The sequence below is a fragment of the Salvelinus sp. IW2-2015 genome, linkage group LG25 (genome assembly GCF_002910315.2).
Source record: "Salvelinus sp. IW2-2015 linkage group LG25, ASM291031v2, whole genome shotgun sequence".
Taxonomy (NCBI): Eukaryota; Metazoa; Chordata; class Actinopteri; order Salmoniformes; family Salmonidae; genus Salvelinus; species Salvelinus sp. IW2-2015.
Genome location: NC_036865.1, coordinates 12,203,789 through 12,230,715, shown reverse-complemented (window position 1 = coordinate 12,230,715; position 26,927 = coordinate 12,203,789). Strand labels below are relative to the sequence as shown.

General features: G+C 43.6%; 1 protein-coding gene across 1 annotated transcript; it reads right to left on the bottom strand.

Annotated features, from left to right (window-relative positions):
- Positions 1-1,066: 1,066 nt before the first annotated feature.
- LOC111951980 (neurotrypsin) lies at positions 1,067-26,927 on the bottom strand. The gene is made up of 14 exons (XM_023970370.2): positions 25,235-26,927; positions 21,015-21,057; positions 14,442-14,684; positions 12,842-12,980; positions 12,542-12,720; positions 6,075-6,222; positions 5,070-5,248; positions 4,837-4,978; positions 4,508-4,722; positions 4,198-4,339; positions 3,774-4,052; positions 3,015-3,137; positions 2,379-2,659; positions 1,067-2,201 (listed from the first exon to the last, which is right to left on the bottom strand). The coding sequence occupies exons 1-14, from the start codon at positions 25,310-25,312 to the stop codon at positions 1,882-1,884; spliced, it is 2,511 nt and encodes an 836-aa protein (XP_023826138.1). The 5' UTR covers positions 25,313-26,927; the 3' UTR covers positions 1,067-1,881.

The following is a 26,927-nucleotide window of genomic DNA, read 5'->3' as shown; positions in this document are numbered from 1 at the left end:
GAAGGATTTTTAAGTCTTGAAACAATTGAGACATGGATTGTGTATGTATGCCATTCAAGGGTGAATGTGCTAGACAAAATATTTAAGTGTCTTTGAACAGGGTATGGTAATAGGTGCCAGGAGCACCGGTTTGTGTCAAGAACGGCAATGCTGCTGGGTCTTTCACATTCAACAGTTTCCCGTGTGTATTAAGAATGGTCCACCACCCAAAGGACATCCAGCCAACTTGACTGTGGGAAGCATTGGGGGGGGTTCCTAATGTTTAGTATACTCAGTGTATATTTCATCATTTTAAGCTAACAAAATTGGCATCCAAATGAACCACATCGTGTTTGTGTAACTCATTTTCATCATGTACAGATTAGCATTTCAGAATTCTAAAGGAAGTATAGAAAGGAACTTTATTATGTGTCAAAATCCTGTGTGCATGTGCAAAAACAAATCACAGATGTCATTAAAAAAATGATATCACAAAATAATTAGTTGTACTGTTCAGTGACAATCGAAAACATGCAGTCATGTGACTGAAAGCCCCATAAAACAAAATAACGTTTGAATGTTAAATTGTAAAAGAACATTCCATCAAGTGTACAGGTGGTATTAGGTAGTAGTTAGATCTATTTACTATCGGGATAGATTAGAGTACGAAACCAAAGGGTCTTCTAAACAGCCCGATAGTTTAGGATTTTGCATTAGTAATTACCACATGAAGCTTAGGGGTATTAAGCATGTGTGGTTACATTTCTAGACATCTATTCAGTAGCAGAGTGGAATGTGACCAGGTAAAACATGGAACAAATGCTACGTCAGCACTGTGTAGGCTTTGTAAGTCTGTACGATGTGTTAATGTGTGTCAATAAATTATAAGAATGATGAGAAGATTGCATTGATCATTTGGCAATTGCACTGCAACTTGAGACAAAAACACAAAGATATGGTCTAAGGCCTGAGTTGAGATGCTGTATGAACAATTAATTGACAGTGCACACACGCACACACACACTCACACACTCACACACAAAACGTCTTCACACACGACACACCCACCACCCACTCTCACCACACGCACCAACACACACACACACACACACACACACACACACACACACACACACACACACACACACACACCCCCACACATCTGGCTTCACATAACATTGATAGTAGGGATGTGCAGCTTCTAAGATAAAGTGGTAGACAGATAGATACTGTGGGTAGGCAGGCAAACAGGCAGTACCTCATTTAAGCCATTGTGAGTAGCCATGTCATCATTGCCACATGTACAGAGCCTCGTAAAGGCCCACTCATGCCTCTCCTATGGTCTAAACCAGCGATCTGTACACTGACTAATTTGACCAATTGTTTCAATCAAGAGTGGAGCACATTAGTGTAGGCATAAGTAAAAATGCATGAACAACTGGAATGTTCATGAAACCATATTCATTTAAAAGCCACATGTCTGTATGTACTTTACATATACAATCTTGTACCTTAAAGATATTCCACCTAACGCTCCTGACTAGACTTACTCCCAATGGCACCATTAATTGGCCATTCACAGGTGTTGCAGGGTGATAGTATGGCATGCATTATAGTGCAATGTCATTCACCTATGCAGTCTGGCTTTCTGGTGCATTAAATGCTCTCGTCAAAGTGTTAATTCCACAAAATCAAGAATGCACAATGCCATTTACAGGCTTCTCCAAGTGTAGGCGAAAAAAGGGAATTAAAAGCACTCTGCTGGATGTGGGTGAGACCAGGAGCAGATACCAGGGTGTGGTAACCCTCTCTAACAGGTCACTGCTCCTTTAATCCCCCCACCTCCCCCTCAACCCCAAATTCATATGATAACACTGGCTGTCCAATGGCACGGTGGCAGCATCAGATTTTCGGTGGGTTGTTGGTGACCTGGTCAATCCAGCGCAGGAACCTGCTGACCCGCGTGTACACCCCGGGGAAGGAGGGGTCACCACAGCCATGACCCCAGGAAATGATCCCCGTCAGCACCCAGCGCCCACCCTCCCCCTGACATACTAGGGGACCACCACTGTCACCCTGGCAACTGTCCACGCGCCGACGGTCCGACAGGCTGCCCGCACACAGCATGCGGCTGGTGTAGCGCTCGCCGTATCGCTTCTTACACTTCCAGGAGGGCAGCAGGGGAACCCAGGCCTGCAGCAGAGTACGGGAGTACTCCGAGTCTGAGAAAGAGAGAGAGAATGAGAAAGTGAGTGATGAACAGAGAGATAAGAGTGAGGTGGCCAAAATAAATGGAAATGTTCTGTCATATAAATATTGAGCAAAGAACAGATCAAATGGCTGATTCCAATGTAAACACACAGGGAACTCTCCGTAACAGAGAGGCTCATGGTCAGTACCTGTGATGCCCCACCCTGTGATGACACAGGCGGCAGGCCTCTTGCCCCACTTGTTGCCAGGCGCAGGGAGGCAGGCTGAGTTGGTATGAGGGTTGAAGGCCACACAGTTTCCCTCGGTGCCCTTCAGCCTGAGTAGGGCGATATCATACTCCGAGCCCTGGCTGTGGTACTTCCTGTGGATGACGATGAGCTCTGGGGACAGGCTGCGCTCAAAGTCATCCCTCTCCTCCGTGTGGTAGTCACCCAGTCGCAGCACGTAGCGAGATGGGTCCCTGCCAAACCTAGGAGAGAGGGAGAGAACAGAGCGAGGAAAAAAAGAAAAGGTCAGAGAGGGAATTAAGGTCTGAGGAGGTTAAGCCAAGCTGAAAAGAAGACTTGATTATCTCCTGCCAAGAAAAACACATTTGAATTGAAATGATCAAGGCAGTGACTCAAATACAAGTATCACTTATAAGTGGCATGACATCAATCTCTTATTAATAATATTTGATAAAATGATTGACATAGATCAAGTATTTGATCAAATGTACATATGTTTATGCTACATTACTACATTACTGTATCCTACACTTGTAATTTTATATAATGTGGTCACTGCAATTCCATCATTGGGTACTAGATGTCTTTGTGGCCCACCTCTTGAAGCAGTGTGCAGCAGTCAGGACCCAGCAGGAGTTGATGAGCGTGGCTCCACACAGTGGATGGTTCCCTTTGGACTGGGACTTGAGCCACAGAGACACCTGCCAAGGCCAGTCCCCCCTACCACACCCAGGGGAGGAGAGAGAACATTAGCAGAAATAGATCATGGTTGATTTGATGTTATGATTTGACTTGTGTATGTGTTTGCATATATCTATGCAGTCATACGGTAATAGAACCGCTGAGAATCTGTTTGTGTGTGTGTGAGTGTGTACTGTACTTTACTATTTATATTTTTGACTACTTCAACTTTTACTCCACTACATTCCTAAAGAAAATAATGTACTTTTTACTACATAAATTTTCCCTGACACCCAAAAGTACTCGTTACATTTTGAATGTTTAGCAGGATAGGAACATGGTCCAATTCACACACTTATCAAGAGAACATCCCTGATCATCCCTACTGGCTCTGTGTGGCCCTGGCTATCCGTAAATGTAAAAAACCATGAAAATAGTGCCGTCTGATTTGCTTAATATAATGAATTTGAAACTATTTATACTTTTACTTTTGATATTTAAGTATATTTAAGCAATTACATTTACTTTTGATACTTTAGTATATTTAAAACCAAATGTTTTTTAAAATTTAACTCAAGTAGTATTTTACTGGGTGACTCACTTTTACTTGAGTTATTAAGGTATCTTTACTTTTACTCAAGTATGACAATTTGGGTACTTTTTCCACCAGCGTACCTGATTGACTTGTCTCCACCAATAATCCTCCTCCTGCGTCGCTGTGTGTTTGGCCTCATGCCACAGGTCTGCGTTATTATGGCGCCGTCCCCCACCGGTTCGGGTACGTAGTCACAGATGACCCCTGCATCCTCACTATGCCGGCAGTCATGGGCATCTTCTCCCTCGGCCGGACACTCCCCCAGGGACGTCTCAGCCCCTGTGCACCTAACATTGTCCAGGTGGATAAGGCCCTGGCCCTCTCCAAAATAGGCCATGGAGCGAGCCTTGGACACCCCACTGAAGAAGAGACACAGGGAAGGTGAATCTTAATATTCCAAAGTGGCCCTGGCAGTTAAAGGAAACCACATACTTGGCAGTGAGATATGAAGTAGAAAGGATATATGATACAATGGCAAACATGAGAGAGAGAATCCATATTTACACAAATCCCAGCTGCCTGCAGACCACTGCAGCGTTGATGTCATTCCAGCCGTCATCACACACGCTCCCCCATTGGCCATTCAGAAACACTTCCACACGCCCTTCCTTCCGGCTCTCTCCAGCAACCAGTCGCACCAGAGGGCCTGAGGCCAGAACAGAGAAACACAATAAACCACAATATATTACCATAATAACAATATTGAATTTTACTTTTCTTTCCAATATGATAGACATCTAACTGAGATATGTTGAAAGCAATTCTGATTTGAGGTCTTATGAGGTCTCAGTGGGTACAGCGAGTACAGGCCTACCTGTGATGTGTGGCAGCCCTGGCACCTCGTTGGTTTCACCTCCCCTCTCACAGCGCACCCCTACGTCCTCGCTGTGGGAGCAGTCGTGGCGTCCCCACTCGGCGTGCCCGCAGGCCAGCAGGGTGCCCTCTGAGCCCTTACACTGCACTTCATCCAGCAGGATTAGCCCTGTGCCCTCCCCGTACAGCCCGTCTGATGCCACCTCTGCACGCCCTCTGCTGGACCAAACACGCCATTACTGCAGTATCATTACAATATTACTACAGTTAAACCTAATTCACTTTCCCAGTACATTGTATTTGTACATAAAAGGACCCCTGTAGACCGACCTGAAGCCCAGCTGTCTACAGACCACTTGTGCGTGGTGCTCAGTCCAGTTGTCATCACACACCGTACCCCAGTCCCCAGAGTGGTACACCTCCAGACGACCTTCCCAGGGACTGTCAGATCCCACCAGCCGCACCACACCATCTGCAACACGGTGTGTGTATGAGACAGTGTGTATGTGTTTTCCATACAAATATGTGTATGTTCACAAAGCGTTCCTGTCCTGACTCCTGACCTGTATATGGGTTACAGGACACGCCAGCATCCTCCATGTGGTCACAGTTGTGTTGTTGCCAGTTGTTGTGGGGACACTCCTCCAAGGAAAGCTCATTGCCTGTACACTGCAACCTGTCAAGGAAGATGGGTCCAGAGCCCTGACCAAAGTGGGCCCACGTCCACGCTTTCGGTACCCCCCTGAGTGGACACACACACAGGCATACACAATGACCATATATGGACATGTAAACAATATATGGCAACCACTCAAGGGTCATCCTGATGTGCACATATAAAATGCATTCCCACCAAGTAAACAGGCCTTATACGTACTGTACAGAGCACACACACATGCACTTACACAGCAGAGAAACACATATACACGACACAAAAAACACTCACACACACCAAATATAGTTATGGAGAGATATATGATTCATGATCTGAAATGAGTCCTGGGACAGATCCACTTTCTTTGTTTATCCACTCTTTGTACTGTAAGACAATCATTGTGTGTGTGTGTGTGTGTGTGTGTGTGTGTGTGTACATGTGTATACATGTGTGTCTGAGCAGAGAGAATTCCCCAGTGGCTTGCTTTGCAGGCCCTTATTCGTCAGAAGCCAGATGACCTGCTAAGAGTGGCGATGACGTCTGAATAATCTGTATCAACTGGCTCCTCTCCTCCAGCAGAGCAACAACCCAAAACACTGTAGGCCATCAAAAATGCATGCCTTCCGTTCATCTATATTGATATAGTTCACTCAGTGGGAATGTAGCAGTGTAAAAAGGCTATCCTAGCAGGAGTGCCTCCATCTCTGTGGAGAGCAGAGAGCTTTGGTTGGTGGGTAACTTCAAGCCTGGGAACCATTGCTGTTTGCTACCACTGATAGGGTTTAACCTCTAGTTTTTACCTACATATGTACTCGACGACATTTAGTGGAGGGAATCACATTCAAAACCCATATGCTGCATGTCAAGCACCATCCTCCAAGCAACTAGCCATCGGAATCCCAATGCTGCTCACCCAAGGCCCAACTGCCGACAGACAACTTCAGCATCGATGTCATCCCACTGGTCATCACAGATGGTGCCCCACCTCCCATCATGGTACACCTCCACACGACCCTCAAAGTCCTCCAGGCCACCTACCAACCTCAAGGGGGCGCCATTGCCTGAAAAATACAGCAGAAATCAAATAAAGTCCAAGTTTACTGGTCACATTACTCACGTACACAGATTTGCAGGTGTTATAGCAGGTGAAGGTAAATTCTTGGGTTTCTAGCTCCAACAGTGCAGTAGAATGTCTTGTGTTACTGGTTCCAACAGTGCAGTAGAATGTCTTGTGTTACTGGCTCCAACAGTGCAGTAGAATGTCTTGTGTTACTGGCTCCAACAGTGTAGTTGTCACGTTCCTGACCTGTTTTCTATTGTTTTGTATGTGTTTAGTTGGTCAGGGCGTGAGTTGGGATGGGCAGTCTGTGTTGTTTGTTCTATGTGGGAGTGTGTTGGTTAATTAGCCTTATATGGTTCTCAATCAGGGACAGGTGTTATTCATTTCCTCTGATTGAGAATCATATATAGGTTGGCTGTTCTCACTGTTTGTTTGTGGGTGATTGTCTTCCGTGTCTGTGTCTGTGCACCACACGGGACTGTTTTCGGTTTGTTCGTTTTATGTAGTCTATTCCTGTTCGTGAGTTCTTTCGTGTCTTTATGTAAGTTCCATGTTCAGGTTTCGTCTACGTCGTTTTCTTATTTTGTAAGTTATTCAAGTGTTCTTCGTGTGTTTAGTTCGTCTTGTAAATAAATCATTATGTATTCACAACCCGCTGCGCCTTGGTCGAATCACTACTCCTCCTCTTCGTATGAAGAGGAGGAGGAACACCGTTACAGTAGTAGAATGTCTTGTGTTACTGCTTCCAACAGTGCAGTAGAATGTCTTGTTACTGGCTCCAACAGTGTAGTAGAATGTCTTGTGTTACTGGCTCCAACAGTGCAGTAGAATGTCTTGTGTTACTGGCTCCAACAGTGCAATAGAATGTCTTGTGTTACTGGCTCCAACAGTGTAGTAGAATGTCTTGTGTTACTGGCTCCAACAGTGCAGTAGAATGTCTTGCAAATACAATACAAATACATAAATAATCATAAAATCTAAACAAGAAATCAAGAAATGACAGAACAAGTCCAATTATCAATCCAGAGTAGATATATTAGAGTGAGCATGGGACAGAATCCAGAATATGAATACGCGGTGTGTTATATAATTTGGAAAGAAATGTACAGTAGTAGGTATATTAGGAAGAGCTATGTCAATAATACAGTATATACATGCACAGTTAGTAGACAACAGTATATAAACAGAATATGAGGTGACTAGCGTTCAATAACACGATATACATGGGGAAATAGTCTCAAGGTGCAGGGCAGAGTACCGGGCAGGTAACTGGCTAACTGGCTAACAGTCTGGCTAACTGGCTAACTGATAGACTGGAGATAGAAGCTGTTTTTCAGTCTCTTTGTCCCGCTTTTGTTGCACCTGTACCGTCACTATAATCGATGATAGCAGAGTGAACAGATCATAGCTCGGCTGGCTGAGGTCCTTGATGATCATCTTGGCCTTCCTTTTACACTGCTGTAATGGTCTGAAGGGCAGGCAGCGTGCCCCTGGTGTTGTGTTGGGCTGCCCGCACCACCCTCTGGAGAGCCATGTGGTTAGTGCCACGCAGTTGCCATGCTGAATTTCTTTAGCCGCCTGAGGTTGTAGAGGGGCTGTTTCACCTTCTTCACCACGGTCTCGGTGTGGTGGGACCGTTTCAGGTCCTCAGTGAGGTGCCCGCCTAGGAACTTGAAGCTTTAAACCGTCTCCACTAAGGCCCTGTCGATGTGGATGGGGGTGTTTTTCCTCTTCTGTCTCCTGTAGTCTACGATCAGCTCCATCGTTCTTCTTGTCCAGGTGGGATAGGGCGGTTTGCAGTGCAACAGCGATTGTGTCGTCCGTGGATCTTTTGGGGCGGTATGCAAATTGGAGTGGGTCTAGCGTGTCAGGAAAGGTGGAGGTGATATGGTCCTTGACAAGCCTCTCAAAGTACTTCATGATAACAGAGGTCGGTGCTACGGGGCGATAGTCATTTAGTTCAGTGACCTTAGCTTGCTTGGGTACAGGAACAATGGTGGACATCTTGAATCAAGTGGGGACAACAGACTGCGATAGGGAGAGATTGAATATGTCCGTAAACACTCCAGCCTGCTGGTCTGCGCATGCACTGAGGACGCGGCTTGGTATGTCATCCGGGCCGGCAGCCTTGCAATGGTTGAAAATCCTACTCATGTCGACTACAGAGATCAGGAGCTCGCAGTCCTCGTGAGAATCAGAAGCCCACAATGGTGGTTCTGTGTTGTTTTCCTCAAAGCAGGCAAAGAATGTGTTAAGTTTGTCTGGGAGTGAGGTGTCGGTGTCACTGACGTGGCTGGTTTTCTCTTTATAATCAGTGATTATCTGAAGTCCCTGCCATATGCGTCTCGCATCTGAGCCATTTAATTACAACTCCACTTTGTCACTGTAATGTCTTTTTGCCTCTTTGATTGACTTACAGTGCATTTATAAAGTGTTCACACCCTTCGACTTTTTCCACATTTTGTTGTGTTACAAGGTGGAATTAAAATGGATTTCATTGTCGTTTTTTTGTCAATGATCGACATAAAATACTCTGTAATATCAAAGTGGAAGCGAAATTCGAACATATGAAAAAAATATATATACATCATCTTGATTACAAGTATTAAACCTCCTGAGTCAATACATGTTAGAATCACCTTTGGCACCGATTACAGCTGTGAGTCTTTCTGGTTAATTCTCTAAGAGCTTTGCACACCTGAATTGTACAATATTTGCACATTATTCTTTTAAAAAGTCTTCAAGCTCTGTCAAGTTAGTTGTTGATCCTTGCTACAGCCATTTTCACGTAATGGCATAGATTTTCAAGCCAATTTAAGTCAAAACTGTATCTAGGCCACTCATCAACATTCAATTTCGACTTGGTATGCAACTCCAGTGTTTGGCCTTGTGTTTAAGGTTATTGTCCTGCTGAAAGGTACATTTGTCTCTCAGTGTCTGTTGGAAAGCAAACTGAGACAGGTTTTCCTCTAGGATTTTGCCTGTGCTTACCTCTATTCCATTATTATGATTGTTGTTGTAATTTTTTTCCTGTTTTCTCCCCAAATTCGTGATTATGATCTTGTCTCATCGCTGCAACTCCCCAACGGGATCGGGAGAGGCGAAGGTCGAGTCATGCGTCTTCCGAAACATGACCCGCCAAGCCACGCTTCTTAACACAACTTGGAAGCCAGCTGCACCAATGTGTCAGAGGAAACACTGTTCAACTGACGACCAAAGTCAGCCTGCAGGCACCCGGCCCACCACAAGGAGTCACTAGAGCACGATAAACCAAGTAAAGCCCCTCGACCAAACCCTCACCTAACCCAGATGATGATGGGCTAATTGTGAGCCACCCTATGGGACTCACGGTCATGGCCGGTTGTGACACAGCCGGGGATCAAACCCCAGGCTGTTGTCACGTTCGTCGAAAGGATCGGACCAAGGCGCAGCGTGCGAAGAGTTCCACATCTTTTAATTAAATGAAACTCACCAAACAAAACAATAAAGCACAAGAACAAACAAAACGTGAAGCTACTGGTGTGCACACAGGCACACCTATGTGCACATCTGTAGACAAGATCCCACAAACCACAAACGGGGAAAAATGGCTACCTAAATATGATCCCCAATCAGAGACAACGATAAACAACTGTCTCTGATTGGGAAGCATACCAGGCCAACATAAACCATTAATCACCTAAATGACCCACCCTAGTCACTATCACGCCCCAACCAACATAGAGAATAAACAGCTCTCTATGGTCAGGGCGTGACAGCTGTAGTGACGCCCGAACACTGCGAAGCAGTGCCTTAGACCACTGCACTGCTCGGGAGGCCTATTCCATTTAATTTTATGGAATAGAGGAAAGGAAAGGAAAAATCCCTTGCCGATGACAAGCATACCCATAACATGATGCAGCCACCACTATGCTTGAAAATATGGAGTGGTACTCAGTGATGTGTTGTGTTAGATTTGCCCCAAACATAACGCTTTGTATTTAGGACATAAAGTAAATTTATGAACCACATTTTTTGCAGTTTTACTTTCGTGCCTAAATGCAAACAGGATCCATGTTTTCAAATATTTTATTCTGTACAGGTGTCCCTCTTTTCACTCTGTCATTTAGGTTAGTATTGTGGAGTAACTACAATGTTGTTGATCCATCCTTAGTTTTCTCCTATCACAGCCATTAAGCTCTGTAACTGTTTTAAGGTCACCATTGGCCTCATTGTGAAATCCCTGAGCGGTTTCCTTCCTCTCTGGCAACTAAGTTAGGAAGGACACATGTATCTTTGTAGTGACTGTGTGTATTGATACACCATCCAAAGTGTAATTAATAACTTCACCATTTTCAAAGGGATATTCAATGTCTGCTTTAATATTTTACCCATCTACCAATAGGTGCCCTTCTTTGCGAGGCATTTCAAAACCTTCCTGGTGTTTGTGGTTGAATCTGTGTTTGACATTCACTGCTCGACTGAGGGACCTTATAGATAATTGTATGTGTGGGGTACAGAGATGAGGTAGTCATTAAAAAATCATGTTAACACTATTATTGCACACAGAGTGAGTCCATGCAACTTATTATGTGACTTGTTAAGCACATTTTTACTCCTGAACGTATTTAGGTTTGCCATAAAAAAGGGCTTGAATACTTATTGACTCAAGACATTTCAGCTTTTCATTTTTTATTAATTTGTAAACATTTCTAAAAACATATTCCCACTTTGATATTATGGGGTATTGTGTGCAGGCTTGTGACACAAAATCAAAATTTAATCAATTTTAAATTCAGGCTGTAACACAACAAAATGTGGAAAAAGTCAAGGGGTGTGAATACTTTCTGAAGGCACTGTGTGGAGGTCAAAGCTGGTCTGTTAGTACTCGTCCATGTTCCCAGTCACCTTACCGTAGTTAAATGCGGTGGCTCACGCAGTTACTAGGCAAAACATGTTGGCATCATGTTACAATAGAAACAACTGTTCTTCTCAGTTATCGACTTATGGATCTCTTGGTCTCCTTGATGAATGCAAATGTAAATAACTTCTTGCCCAGTGCCATGATAAATAAAGCAATCCAAACCACAGAACTGTTGGAGTGCAATGACCCCTAACCCTAGAGTTTGGTTCAAAGCTCCGGCAAGTCATTAGAAACTACAGCAAGTATAAGTATGTGAGGGATGCAGGGAGAAGGAAAGAGTGGTAGATGAGTTATGCAATCTGAATATGTGAGCTGCCCTGGCAGAGAAGTTGAGGAGGTGGGGGTTGTTTGGGGTAGGGGGGTCAGAAGGGGGTGCATGTGTGCCCTGTGGGACCCCCCCACCTCCCTGGCAGGGCCTCAGGACTCTCAGATAACTTTCTCCTCCTAAAGTTTCAGACTGAATAATTCCCTGCACCGTACTAAATATATTGAGTGTACAAAACATGCTCTTTCCATGACCAACTGACCAGGTGAATCCAGGTGAAAGCTGTCACTTGTTAAATCCACTTCAATCAGTGTAGATGAAGGGGAGGAGACAAGTTAAAGAAGGCTTTTTGAGCCTTGAGACAATTGAGACATGGATTGTGTATGTGTACACGCTCAACAGTTTCCTGTGTGTATCAAGAATGGTCCACCACCCAAAGGACATCCAGCCAACTTGACACAACTGTGGGAAGCACTGGAGTCAACATGGGCCAGCATCCATGTGGAACACTTTCGACACCTTGTAAAGTCCACACCCTGACGAATTGAGGCTGTTCTGAGGGCAAAAAGGGGTCCAACTCAATATTAGGAAGGTGTTCTTAATGTTTTGTACACTCAATGTATATACCCTCTACTCCTCTGGGCACTCCCTTCTATACCCTCATTCTAACACACCACTGTTGTTGTTCCCTCTGCCCCTTTGGGACTCTCTGACACAAGTGCTGCATAAGCCGCGAGAGCGTACTGGCAGGCTCAGAGAGCTCTAAAAGCTATGTGAATGACTAGGCAGGCAACATCAGCTCCCTCTTGGCTGTGCTGCTCAGAAGAAACTACTCTTGTTCTAGCTTTGCAGTGTTTGTGTTTTGGAGATGAGTATTGGGCCAGAGAATCTTAGCCATGAATCTCACCCTCTGGCCCACGCAGCTCTGACTGAGGTGGGAGAAGAACACTGGAGCTCTAAGAAAGAGGGAACAGTCTCTCTCTGTCCCTGTCTCACTCAACTAAAAGGGAAGTGTCTCTTTGCTGCTTCAGTACCTCTACATGTGTAATATGCCTAGCAATACATGTACTATATTTATATGTGTAGCACTTGTGATAAATCTGCACTACTTATATATACCCAAGGCTGTTTTGAAATCTCCAACACCCTCACCTTCAGGTGCAGCACACACCACCCCCGCTTCGTTGCCATGGTTACAGTCGCTAGTGACAAACTTCCGACTCCTGCAGTCCAGTAGAGAGTTTTCGTTGCCACGGCAGCCAAGGCGTTCATAGTGGAAGAGTCCAGAGCCGGGCCCGAAATAGGAGTGCTGGAGGGCTGTGCCGATCTCACTGCAGACAGAAAGACAGGATGGACGGAGAGAGAAAGATAGATGGACAGTCAGGAGTGGAGAGGATGATTTGACATACACACCCACACACACAGCTATAAAAGTATCTCAGTAGCTCTCACCCCAGTCCAAGCTGTTTGCAGATCACACTGGCATCGCGGTCGGTCCAGTGTGTATCACATACCGCCCCCCACTGGCCATTTAGGTATACCTCCAGACGCCCGCTCTGAGGGGAGGACCCACCTACCAACCTGGCAGCTCCTGGAGAGGAGGGAGAGGGGAGAGGAGAGAGAAGAGAGGGCATTAAGGTATGGTACAGCATCAGAGATTGTGAAATCATTTGAAATAACAAGTAGAACATCTTTCTCTCACACCCATCAGAAACAGACAGACAGACAGATTGCTCCCTCTGTCACGTTCCTGACCTTATTTCCCTTGTTTTGTATTTATTTAGTATGGTCAGGGCGTGAGTTGGGGTGGGCAGTCTATATTATTTGTTTCTATGTTTAGGTTTGTTCGTTTGGCCTAATATGGTTCTCAATCAGAGACAGGTGTTTGTCATTGTCTCTGATTGGGAGCCATATTAGGCCAACGTGGTCCCGTGTGGCTCAGTTGGTAGAGCATGGCGCTTGCAACGCCAGGGTTGTGGGTTCATTCCCCACGGGGGGACCAGGATGAATATGTATGAACTTTCCAATTTGTAAGTCGCTCTGGATAAGAGCGTCAGCTAAATGACTTAAATGTAAATGTAAATATTAAGGTAGGTTGTTTGTGGGTGATTGTTGCTGTGTCTGTGTTTGTTCGCCACACGGTACTGTTTTGTTCCTGTTCGTGCGTTCATGTTTTATATGTTCTCAAGTTCAGGTCTGTTCACGTCGTTTATTGTTTTGTAGTTTGTTCAAGTGTTTTTTCGTCTTCGTTTAATAAACGATAGTATGTATTCAAACCACGCTGCGCTTTGGTCCGATCCTTGCTCTTCCTCAGACGAGGAGGAAGACGAACGTTACACCCTCGTTAATTATAAATCCAAAAGGTGTGATTATCTCAGGATAATTGCATAGAGCACTTACATATTTCAACCTGGTAGGCACGCACCCGAAAAGCACACATGGGCACGCATGCGTTCACACACATACACGTTAACTGATAAAGGTTAACCGTTTGAAAGAGAAAGCTTGGGAGAGCTAGACAGAGACAGACTGATAATGACAGCAAATACAGATGTAGCTAAACAGATTTCAAAACGGGGGTATTGCCTCTGGCACTACATACAAGCAAGGTTCTGACAGGCCAGTAAAAAGACAGACGGTTGTCTAATGGACAGGCAGGGATACACTCCCATTGGGGGGCGGGAGTCACAGAGAGAACAATATCAGCTGCCTGATGGATAGGTGGAAAACACAGTGGGAGGAGCTTACTGACAGACTGGAAGACAGACAGGATATATTGGGGCGTAGACAGATTGAGAAACAAAAACCATGCAGGCAAGAAACACAGATAGACATAGACAGACAGGCACATAGGTTGCCTAGACAGATAGAGACATAGATCTCCTGCCAGAGCAATATGATCACCCCCAAAACACTGCAAAAATACAAAGATACCTAGCGATTACTTTTTGACCACTTTGGAATTCATACACCACTATAAATAATCTGGTTCCAGGTAGTTACCCAGCAGTACTGATTCCCTTGAAGTAAGTTTTAGTCGGTAAATCCTCACCCTGGTGGCAGTCGCAGTAGGCCCAGCCGATGGCTCCAGAGCTCTGGCGGAAGAAGCACCAGGGGTTGGATTCGCGGTCGGGGTTGCGGCAGTAGCTGTGGTCGCCCAGCCCCCGGCTCGGGTACTGCAGGACGTAGTCTGGGAACTCTGTCCACTTTAAGCAGGGTGATCCAGAGTCAGTCTGAGACACGGAGCCATTGTAGTAACCCAGCTCAGTGAAGCCCTCTAAACAGGACAGAGGAGCTAGGGAGACAGAGTCACATTCAGATACAATACTATGGGTTAATCAATGGATGAGCTTCTTAGTTAACATAGTATAGCAATAATTATTTTTGTGAGACGAAGTGGGGGGGTAAAGCTGAGTTTTAAAATTAAGTCACAATTAGCCAGGCAAGGTTTAAAAAGATGTCCTCTCCTTTGTCTCTCTCTTTTGTTTCCGATCCTCAGAGGTATAGAAGTGAGTCACCTGACTGGTCAGACTGACAGCCCGGTGCTGCAGTGCAGGGGCCAGAGTATTTGTGTAGGTCTGCTTTGCTGAGTCACAGAGCGTGGCGGGCTACCTTCAGACAACCTGAAAACCTGAGCCCTTACTACAACCCATCTGTGTCTGTGTATGCTTGTGTGTCTGTATCGCTTAGGAATTGTCCTTGAAATGCACCCTAGGCATACATGTCTTAAAATTATATTAAACATTAAAATCCTTCATGATTATTTTCTCAATGCTGTTGAAAGGATAGTTTGATCAGAGCATAGACACTGTATACCACTTTGGAGTGGACGACAATTCCTCAAGAGGGGTGGATGCTTGTCTTGAGAATCCAGAGCTTACTGGGAAACTGAAACTCACTGCAATGCAATCCTCTGAATATTCAGACCTTATTAATTCCAGAATCATTCGACTGGGTCTACAAGTGCTGCAGCTCTATCCTCTAATTGCCTTTGTGAAGACGTGAGCTGGGATTGTGATGGGAAACCTGAGCTCAGGGGCTCAGTTTTACAAACTCATCTATACAGGTTAAAGAGCCTCTGGGACCACCTATAAAGCTGACCCATCACATTAAATAGGGGTGGGACATTAAACACAAGCATACATTCATCTGGTCCACAGATTGAGTTTTAAAGGGGGGTGGGTCTGTGGTTAAATGACAACCAGAGCCAGGGTGAGTCCTGAACCTGCTCCATAAACCCATGTATTTCCAATGGATCAATGTCTGGTAATACATCATGCAAAAAATGGAGACAATTTATTGAATTAGTCAGTTAAAGCAAATCCAGAATAAATATATCTCCAACTTAATTTTGAGTTCCTTTCCACGGCTCTGAGCATCGCGTGTTTAATCCCAGTGCCAGGCACTCGTTTTGTAATTGTAGTTTTTCTGTTTGAACCTCATCCTTAACCCTAAATTTAACCACTCAGAATGAATGCCTAAACATTAGTCATAATCTATAGATGGCACCACACTCCATAATAAAAAGGGAAACACACTCCATAATCTCTGTTGCCTGCAGTTATGGCAAATGTCTCCATTTGCCTTGGATGTTACGTTGACTAATTATCAGTCCCTTTTCAAGGGGCTATGTGTCACGGATAGCTAGGAGTGGTTGGTGTGGAGTCAGGCGCAGAGAGCAATGCTTCCAATGCATACGTTTATTAAGCTGGGTCTAGCCAACAAACAGGCAAAATGACCAATAAACAGGTATGTCTCCAAAACCAGGGAAAGATAACCGACATCAAAATACGTATCAGCAAAACAATTTCACCACTGACAGTGAGAATAAGCCCGCACAAAAGCAGGCGGGCCCTGGAAGTTTAAATAGGCCATAATTAACAACAAATAAGTAACAGGTGAAAACAATCAAGACAAAACTAACAGAAAAGAAAAAGGAATCGGTGGCAGCTAGTAGACCGGTGACGACGACCGCCGAGCGCCGCCCGAACAGGGAGAGGAGCCACCTTCGGTGGAAGTCGTGACACTATGTATGGGCAGAACTGCCTAATAATCCATCTTTAGTAGTAGCTAATATTCACCTTTAGGTCCATGCGTCCTGTGATATGTAACTGATATGGCAGTACCTCAGGCCATGGTGTGTGCGTACTGTAAATGATATGAAGGAGAGACGCGCTAACATCCCTCTGGAGCCAGGTGTTAAACCCTGAGGAGAGTGGAGGGAAGTGGATATGGGTACTGGGGTCCAGCCAGGGAAGGAAGACACCCTCATCACGTACCTAAACTCCTCCTCCTGAACTCTCTAAACCAGTGGATTAGGGGCCGCAAGTCCTTTCAGTTGTCGTTGGGTAAACATTCACACCTGTGAGCGATCGCTAGCAAATCTACACCCGCCCAGTGTGTGGTCTAACCCCTGTCTGTGTTTGTTTGAGGGACTGCCGGTTTGCATTCGCACAGTCTTAGTGACTTAGTTAAGACCAACCAACTCCCGCTGCTGTGTAGTGAAAGCTACAACCGAAAGCCAGCAGAATATGCTGGTTTTGGTGTTAGGAGTTCATACTGCAATGAAAGACCTAGTTAAGCTGCAGCTGGCCAGGAACAGAGCGGCATGTCTTGCTCTTCATTGTAATCAGAGGGCTGATATAAATACTATGCATGCCAGTCTCTCTTGGCTAAGAGTTGAGGAGAGACTGACTGCATCACTTCTTCTTTTCATTAGAAACATTCATGTGTTGAAAATCTCAAATTGTTTGCATAGTCAACTTACACACAGCTCTGACACACACACTTACCCCACCAGACATGCCACCAGGGGTCTTTTCACAGTAGAGAAACCAGAACAAATTCAAGAAAGCGCACAGTATTATATAGAGCCATTATTGCAATATCATATTGCTCAAATAACAGCAAATCTGGTTTCAAAAAACAAGACAAAGCAACACCTCACGGCACAAAGCCTCTCCCCTATTTGACCTAGACAGTTTGTGTGTATGTATTGATATGTAGGCTACGTGTGCCTTTTTTAATTGATGTAGTTCTGTCCTTGAGATGTTCTTGTCTATTAATGTCCTGTATTATGCCATGTTCTGTGTGGACCCCAGGAAGAGTAGCTGCTGCTTTCCCAACAGCTAATGGGGATCCTAATAAAATACCAAATACCATGCAGTGAGAGACAAGACTGGAGAGGGTATCCACAGATTGATGCCTGAGAGAGAAGACATCTTGAAAGAGGAATACTCTGCTCAATTCCAGATTGACCTCTTGCCCCAAATCCTGGTTACATTATGTAGATCTGAAAGGATTGGCTAGGTACAGATGTAGGATCTTAATTTCATAACCATGTTGCAGAAGAACATTCCTGCATGCAGGAAACAGAACATTTAAAACTTGTACTGTATTCAAGGTTTAAAAAGTCTTCTGAAGTTTGTAATTTCAGACTTGATTTTCCCTTACGAAAAATGTATCAACCCCTATAAAAAATATCCATCAATTATAATCCACATTTCCTGTTGCTGCAGGATTATTTTCCTGCTGTAGAAAACTGGCTCAAATTAAGATCCGACATCTGTATGCGAAAGACGGTATTAGCTCCACCTTGCTCTTTGATAGACTAGATAGATAAACCAGATAGAATAGTTTTGAATGTGCATTTTTCTTACACCTATCCAATCCTTTCAGATGTCAGCAGTGCCTAAGGGTTGGAGTCTGTCTTTGTCAAGATGGATCACAGAGGTAGATTGAGAGATTTGTTGGGGTCAATGAGTGCTGGAAGTCAAGTTTCAAGTTTTTTTTAATGTCACATGCACAAGTACAGTGAAATGCATTAACCCCAACAATGCAGTAATTAATAACAAAGTAATACAAAAAATAACAAGGTAGAACAAAAACACACAATATATAAAAAATGACAACTAATAAGAACACAATAAAGTAAGTAAGCATAATATATACAGGGTCAGTTCAGGTACCATACCTACAATGTGCAAAGACACTGGATCGATAGAGGTAGATATGTACAGTACAGGGGTTAGGTGACTAGGCATCAATATATAAGATAAACAGAGTAGCAGCAACATATATGATGATTGTATGTGAGTGGGTGTTGTGTAGAGCCTTCCTCTTACACCGCCTAATATAGAGGTCCTAGATGGCAGGGAGCTTGGCCCCAGTGATGTACTGGGCTGTACTGGGCTGTCCGCACCTGTCTCAGGCGCAGTTTGTCTTCTAAGCCCTCCTATGCTGTCAACATCATGGCAGGTACCATTGAATAATACCAAGTGTGATTGACAGTTATTTGTCCCAACTCCCAGTCTAAATGACTCCCCAGAAAGCAAAGCCAAAACGTCTTATCCTCACAGAGGGTGTGCTTTTCTTTCCTCTTCAACTAAACTGTGTTCTCATTTTTCAATTTGTATCTGCCATTCCCTAAGGCATTTAATATTTTAGAAAGTAAATATGGTTTTGAGACACTGAGATGTTTTTATGTACTAAGCTGATCCTAAATCCTTCTGAGTCACCACTATCTGTGATGGGGTTTCTTCTCAGCACGTCTCAATCTCACAATGATTCCACCTCGTCCAGCTTCCCTGCCTGGCATATTGAGAGGAGATACATATTTGATAGAGTTCACACAGTGTGAGGGTGCCAGACACAGAAAGGTTATTAGGAAAGGTTACCGGAAGACACTGATCCTTAAACACACACGCACGTGCCACACAAACAGACACACGCTCACACACAGATTCAAACACACACATGGACAAGCTTACGCTGCAGACACAAACACAAACACACAAAACCCCAAAGACAAATCAAAAGATCACCAGCACGTGAAAGCAGACGTGCTGTATCGAATGTGTATGTGTATGGATAACCTCAGTTCCCATGCAGAGGAGGAACTGAGTGAGTATATGAATGCATGCATTGAGAGCAAGAAACTGAGTATGCACGTGGGTGTCATAAAAATGTTCCACTGTCCATCCTAGATTTAATAAGCTCTAAAGTCTCTTAGCATAGCTCACATTCTATCCCTGATGGGTGTCTATAGTTGAGCCACAAATGGAGACAACCATCTATAAGACCCAGACTGGAACTCCCGTTGAGACCCCATAACATAACAGTAACTTCAGCGAAGACAAGAACCAGACATACAGTATCTGGTTGATGGAAAGTGGGAGTCTTTATCAGAGATGATGTCAGGGCTCTAAAAGCAGGGCCTTGTTTAAATCAGGGCCACTCGCATTTCCATAAGTGAAAGCCTGAACATGAGGCAATCTGGTAGGAATCTCATTCTGTCTGAGCATGAACTAGGAGTCTAAGGCGTGGGATGGGTAAAGGGGGGGTTGGTAGGGTTGGATAAGATATTAGCATCGCGCCCGAGGGATCCAAAGGATTGGACCTGCCTGGGCATGGAGGGTGTGGTGATGGTTCAAAGACTAATTGGTATATGAGATGAAATGTTGTATCTATCATCCCAACGCTTTCATCTAATAACCATCCATTTCCATGTACATGCTAAAATTCATATCACATTACAAGCTGAACGAGAGATCAAGTGTTCCCTTCATCTACTCAGCAATACTGAGCACTGTGTGATTTTGCCTATTTCTTAGCTGCAGGGATCCGGCTTGGATGAATCCCTAACCGTCAAAAAGGAGAACTCTATTTTTTTTCTAGGGAAAAGCAGCTAATACCAAAGCTGGTTATGTGTCTTTTGGTTGTGGATAAGACGTTTTTGAAATGAGTTTAAAGAGAGCGAGAGCAGGGCCTCCCGGGTGGCACAGTGGTCTAGGGCACTGCATCGCAGTGCTAGCTGCGCCACCAGAGTCTCTGGGTTCGCACCCAGGCTCTGTCGCAGCCGGCCGCGACCGGGAGGTCCGTGGGGCGACGCACAATTGGCCTAGCGTCGTCCGGGTTAGGGAGGGTTTGGCCGGTAGGGATATCCTTGTCTCATCGCGCTCCAGCGACTCCTGTGGCGGGCCGGGCGCAGTGCGCGCTAACCAAGGGGGCCAGGTGCACGGTGTTTCCTCCGACACATTGGTGCGGCTGGCTTCCGGGTTGGAGGCGCGCTGTGTTAAGAAGCAGTGCGGCTTGGTTGGGTTGTGCTTAAGAGGACGCGTGGCTTTCGACCTTCGTCTCTCCCGAGCCCGTACGGGAGTTGTAGCGATGAGACAAGATAGTAATTACTAGCGATTGGATACCACGAAAATTGGGGAGAAAAAGGGGAGAAAATAAAAAAAGAGAGCGAGAGCAAGAGCAAGAGATGTTGAACGTTGCCTAACTATCGTCCCATCCTTCAGGGGCCCAATCAGAATCACCATCTGATTATGAGCAGTGCTGGTGACAAAGGACTCGCTAATAACGGCTTTAGCAGAGGAAGGGGGCATTTTTGATAGAGGGCTTTTTCAAGCTTTTAATCTGAATTCGTGACATTTTGCTGAAACAACACACCGCCATCTCATATCCACACCCCACATCATCCCACTAAGTATGTACATTTAAGCTATTCATTTAATGCTGCTTAGTTTTTTATCCATGTCCTTAGACGATTTGGAAGAATCACAATGATGGATGGATGCAATCAAGACCTATTAGAAATAAGAGGAACAGGAAAAGCGGTGTCTACCTGCACTCTGCAGAGTATTTAGGTAGGTGTCTTGAGAGATGACCTGCAAAAAACAAGACAATATAATATGAAGCTTCAGGCCTATGCCACTTAGAGCAAGTGTCCCACATTAGGTTATGGATGCTTGTTCATTAGTAGCCCCTTATGTCCTATAAGTAGCCTTGCGGATTGTTTGAAGCTTTCATACCCAACAACTTATTATCTCACTCTCCCTGTTGTATTATATTGTATTGTAGCCTACTTGTAGTCATATGGTATTACTCTATCATGCTATTCTGTGGATCAGTGAAAATAATTGTAACATTGTGTTAACCATGTTTATCTCTCTTCTCTTCTGCTATATTTTCAATTACTTCGTCACCACTGAGGCTGGGAACAGGAGGCATAGTTTAGAATGTCTATGCATAACGCAATAAAATGATTGCAGGGTTAAGTTAAGGGGTGCTACTTTAAGGCACCATTATCACAACCGAGGCCACTGAAATCAATACTGTCACGCATGGGAAACAGCACGCGGTGACGCAATGTCTGGGACTAGGTCTACTTTCGGTATAGCATAGTCTGCACATTAGTCAGTTGAACTCTAATAATTCCATCTGTCAATCTAATGGAGACGGGGGCAGCTGGGGTAATGCCTGAAGCATCCTGCATCTTAACGGCAGGAAAAACGTGCCTCTTGCAGACATCTAAAGCACAGATTTATAATGAGACACAGCTCACCAGAAAAAAGAGCTTTGAGTAATATTCTTTGGGGAAAGGGACAAGGGGCTGTAGTTCCCTAGCCTATTGGGTAACACTTTATATTAATATTAATAAGAATGAGTAAACTATTTATAAATAGTAGCCTGTACACATTATACATAAATACGTATTTCATTATTTCTAAACATCTATAAACATGCATACAGTTCATAAGCATTTATAACTTATAATAATTTGTAAAGCATTTATAGTATGTAATATTCATGAGGCGTATTCATTTAAGACTTATTCATAAGACTTATCCATAAAGAGCAAGCAATTACTAGTATACAATTGGCGTATTTTACTCCATTGTTTGTGCTTTTGTTATCACTTGATGTATAGCTTGTAACCATGCCTTACAAAAATGTAACGTTACTCTCAAGGAATGTCATTGGCTATGTACATCAATTGCTATTTGCAAGTGAGTATGAAGATATCGTTGGATGCATTTGCTCCATTGTTTAAACTTTTATTGGTGGCTCACTCTTGCACACCTCAGACTGTAAAACGCATGAGATAATTCACCAGTGTGTTGTGAACAGCATTAGCATCGATAGTGGAATTGGCGGGTTCGGCTTCAAATAAAAGTCACCCATTGAAACTGATGCAAACTGATACAAATAGCATAATCATGCAACAATTGGACAAGATAATGCTAAACAAGGTTGGAATGTTTAAAAAAAAATCTGTTGTAATCGCACTGTGGATGTATTTGAATTCAGAATTGCATTGGGGGCATACCTACAGTTCATTCGGAAAGTATTCAGACCCCTTTACTTTTTCCACATTTGTTACATTACAGCCTTATTCTTAAATGAATTAAATAAAAAATGTTCCTCATCAATCTACACACAATACCCCAGAATGGCCTTGGTCAGGGAGGTGACCAAAAACCCGATGGTCACTGACAGAGCTCCAGAGTTCCTCTGTGGAGATGGGAGAATTTTCCAGAAGGACAACCATCCCTGCAGCACTGGATCAATCAGGCCTTTATGGTAGAGTAGCCAGACGGAAGCAACTCCTCAGTAAAAGGCACATGACAGCCCGCTTGGAGTTTGCCAAAAGGCACCTACAGGACTCTCAGACCATGAGAAACAAGATTCTCTGGTCTAATGAAACCAAGATTGATCTCTTTGGCCTGAATGCCAAGCGTCTGGGACCATCCCTACGGTGAAGCATGGTGGTTGCAGCGTCATGCTTTGTGGATGTTTTTCAGCGGCAGAGAGACTAGTCAGGATCGAGGGAAAGATGAACGGAGCAAAGTACAGAGAGATCCTCGATGAAAACCTGCTCCAGAGCACTCAGGACCTCAGACTGGGGCGAAGGTTCACCTTCCAACATGACAACAACCCTAAGCACACAGCCAAGACAACGCAGGAGTAGCTTCGGGATAAGTCTCTGAACGTCCTTGAGTGGCCCAGCCAGAGACGGACTTGAACCCGATCGAACATCTCTGGAGAGACCTGAAAATAGCTGTGCAGCAACGCTCCCCATCCAACATGACAGAGCTTAAGAGGATCTGCAGAGAAGAATGGGAGAAACTCCCTAAATACAGGTGTGTCAAGCTTGTAGCGTCATCCCCAAGAAGACTCCAGGCTGTATTCGCTCCCAAATGTGCATCAACAAAGTACTGAGTTAAAGGTCTGAAAACTTGTGTAAATGTGAAATTCCATTTATTTATACATTTGCACAATTTTATTAAAAACAGTTTTTGCTTAGTCATTATGGGGCATTATGTGTAGATTGATGAGGGAAAAAAACAATTAATCCATTTTAGAATAAGGCTGGAATGTAACAAAATGTGGAAAACGTCAAGTGGTCTGAATAAATTCCGAATGCACTGCTATATGCACTGTACAGCCTAACCTATGGATTGTGCATCCATGAAATGGGGTATCAGCCAACTCAGTGTTGATCACGCTAATGTAGATCACTCCCTACTGACGTATGACTTGTGCAAGGGATGGCGCGGTTTGACAAAAAGATCTCTCACTATCAAATCTAATCGCCTGCAGATGACAAAAAAAATGGGGTCCTATTCAACCAAATGTACAGACTATCGTTTTCTTTATTAATTGATAGGCGCACTAACTTTGCGTATATAGGACACACAGTCAGCCTTCAGAAATAGACTGAATGTTAATAATTTATTTATATATACAGTACCAGTCAAAAGTTTGGACACACCTACACATTCAAGGGTTTTTCTTTATTTGTACTATTTTCTATATTGTATAATAATAGTGAAGACATCAAAACTATTAAATAATACATATGGAATCATGTAGTAACCAAAAAAGTGATAAACAAATTAAAATACACTACCGTTCAAAAGTTTGAGGTCACTTTGAAATGTCCTTGTTTTTGAAAGAAAATCTAATTTTTTGTCCATTAAAATAACATCAAATTGATCAGAAATATAGTGTAGACTGAGCAAGAGGACAAGTACATTAGAGTGTCTAGTTTGAGAAACAGACGCCTCACAAGTCCTCAACTGGCAGCTTCATTCAATAGTACCGGCAAAACACCAGTCTCAACATCAAGGAGAGTGATGGTGCTGCATCAGATGACCTGGCCTCCAGGAGGCCCGACCTCAAGCCAATTGAGATGGTTGTGATGAGTTGGATGGCAGAGTGAAGGAAAAGCAGCAAACAAGTGCTCAGCATATGTGGGAACTCCTTCAAAACTGTTGGAAAAGCATTCCTCATGAAGCTGTCATCAAAGCAAAGGGTGGCTACTTTGAATAATCTCAAATATAAAATATATTTTGATTTGTTTAACATTTTTTGGTTACTACATGATTCCATATGTGTTATTTCATAGGTTTGATGTCTTCACTATTATTCTACACTGTAGAAAATAGTAAAAAATAAAGAAAAAACCCTTAAATGAGTAGGTGTGTCCAAACTTTTGAAGAGTACTGTATATATATTTATACTAGGGTTGGCTTATACAGCCTTATGTTAAAAACAAGCCAAGTTCAATTGCTGAGAACAATGGTCTGTCCAAAGTATTTCCTTCAACGGGCAATGAAACAAACGGATAAGGGTAGGTAGGCAGGCTTTAAATTGCTGGCGCTCAAGTTCTCTTGGGAAATTAAAATGTAGCCTATAGGGCACGACACAATCATTGGAATGAAAATAAAAAGCTTAATAATGATGCATTGCAGCAGTAGGTCTAATATGATATTCAGGTGAAAATTCAGGTGAAAATGTTTAACCTCGGAATTCGGGTTTACTGGCACACAGGAAATTGCCACGCACAGCATCGATATTGCCATTCGCGTAAGTGTATATTGGCTCCGCATAACCAATAAACTACGCGAAGTCTATTGCCTACACATTTTAATGACTGTAAATCGTAAGGAATTTTGTTAGGTTATCTATGGGTCACCTGTGTTTACCTTTCTGTTGTAAATGAATAGCCGTTCGCAAACAGAAACGCTGTGATAATGAAAGAAAAAAGCAGGCACATACCTCTCCAGAAACTGAGATCAGAAAACACCATACAATTGACAGAGAGAAGAGTCCCTTTAAAGCTTCCTTGTCCGTCATCCTTTTATATGTGTCATTGCCCGCGCCTTGAGCAGATTTCACCCATATCCAACTCAAAAAGTCAGCCTCCAAGTGCAAGCGACACTGACCAGGATAAAGAGAGCCCGATACGGACCGTCCAAAGTTAGGCGAGGCACGGGACAATGAGCCGATGGGGTTGTTTTTTCTGTGTCTGGAAAAAGATACAAAAATAATCAAAACTCCTATGTGACATTACACACCCTGTGGTACCAGCTGTGCTTCAAGCACTATAGCTTAAACGACGACCCCCTTCGTGAGGAAGTGTCACTGAAAGCAGACACCAGTGAGAGAAACACACTCTCTCGCCTTCAGTGCGATGCACATATGCCAAGTCGAGAATAAACACACAGCGAGCTCAACACTGTCTAGTTGCTTTTCACTGGCGTAATGGGGCGTCGCTGTGCGCAGAGGTAAGTTAGTGAAGGGTTTTAGGTTTTATAAAGGAATATGCGATTGAGCTGAGTTGGCCCCTAACTGCATATTGCTGTGGGATTTTGAAGCCAAAATTTAATGACAAATGTTTCACCTGGATTCGATGTGCATGGTGAATTCAACCCACATCACCAAAACCAAAAAACATTCAATTAGCCCTACGCATCTCCAGAACATGCTTTCAAGGCATGGGCAGTTAAAACAACTCAATTATCAATTAAATGCATATTGCCTTCCAGTAATGAGACCTAAACACATTCTCTAACATAAATCACTGTTGCATCCTCATTTAGGCAAGGTTTTGTTAGGTTAGTGCAATCCGGGTTTCTTGGGAAGTCCATACCTTAACCCCTAAGCTGTAGCACCTATTTTTTAAGGCCAGAAACGAATATAATAGTAATTTAGAGCACCCCAAGAAAACATTCCAAATTACAAACTCATGTGTTTGAGGTTTTCTCCAAATCAGCTCTAACTTCGGAAACAATCCGATAAGGTCCTACGGTTAGTGTAACACTGTGAATTAAAAACGTTGTAAAAAGTGGGATACATTTGTGAGGTGGGCGAATTGGCCTTTACTATTTATATTTTTGACAACTTTTACTTCACTACATTTCTAAAGAAAATAATGTACTTTTTACTCCATACATTTACCCTGACACCGAAAAGTACTCATTACATTTTGAATGCTTAGCAGGACAGGAAAATGGTCTAATTTACACACTTATCAAGAGAACATCCCAGGTCATCCCTACTGCCTCTGATCTGGCGGACTCACTTTGACTAAACACATGCTTCGTTTGTAAATTATGTCTGAGTGTTGGAGCCTGCCCCTGGTTATCTATACATTTAAAAAACAAGAAAATGGTGCCATCTGGTTTGCTTAATATAAGGAATTTAAAATGATTTGTACTTATACCTATATTTGAGCAATTACATTTACTTTTGATACTTAAGTATATTTAAAACTAAGTCCTTTTAGACTTTTACTCAAGTAGGATTTTACGCGGTGACTTTTACTTGAGTCATTTTCTATTAATGTATCTTTACTTTTACTCAAGTATGACAATTGGGTACTTTTTCCACTACTGCCATTAAATGTTGCTTCTAAAGCATCTCAAACAGTCAGAAGCACAAGCAGAGACCCAGCATTATCCCTAACTGG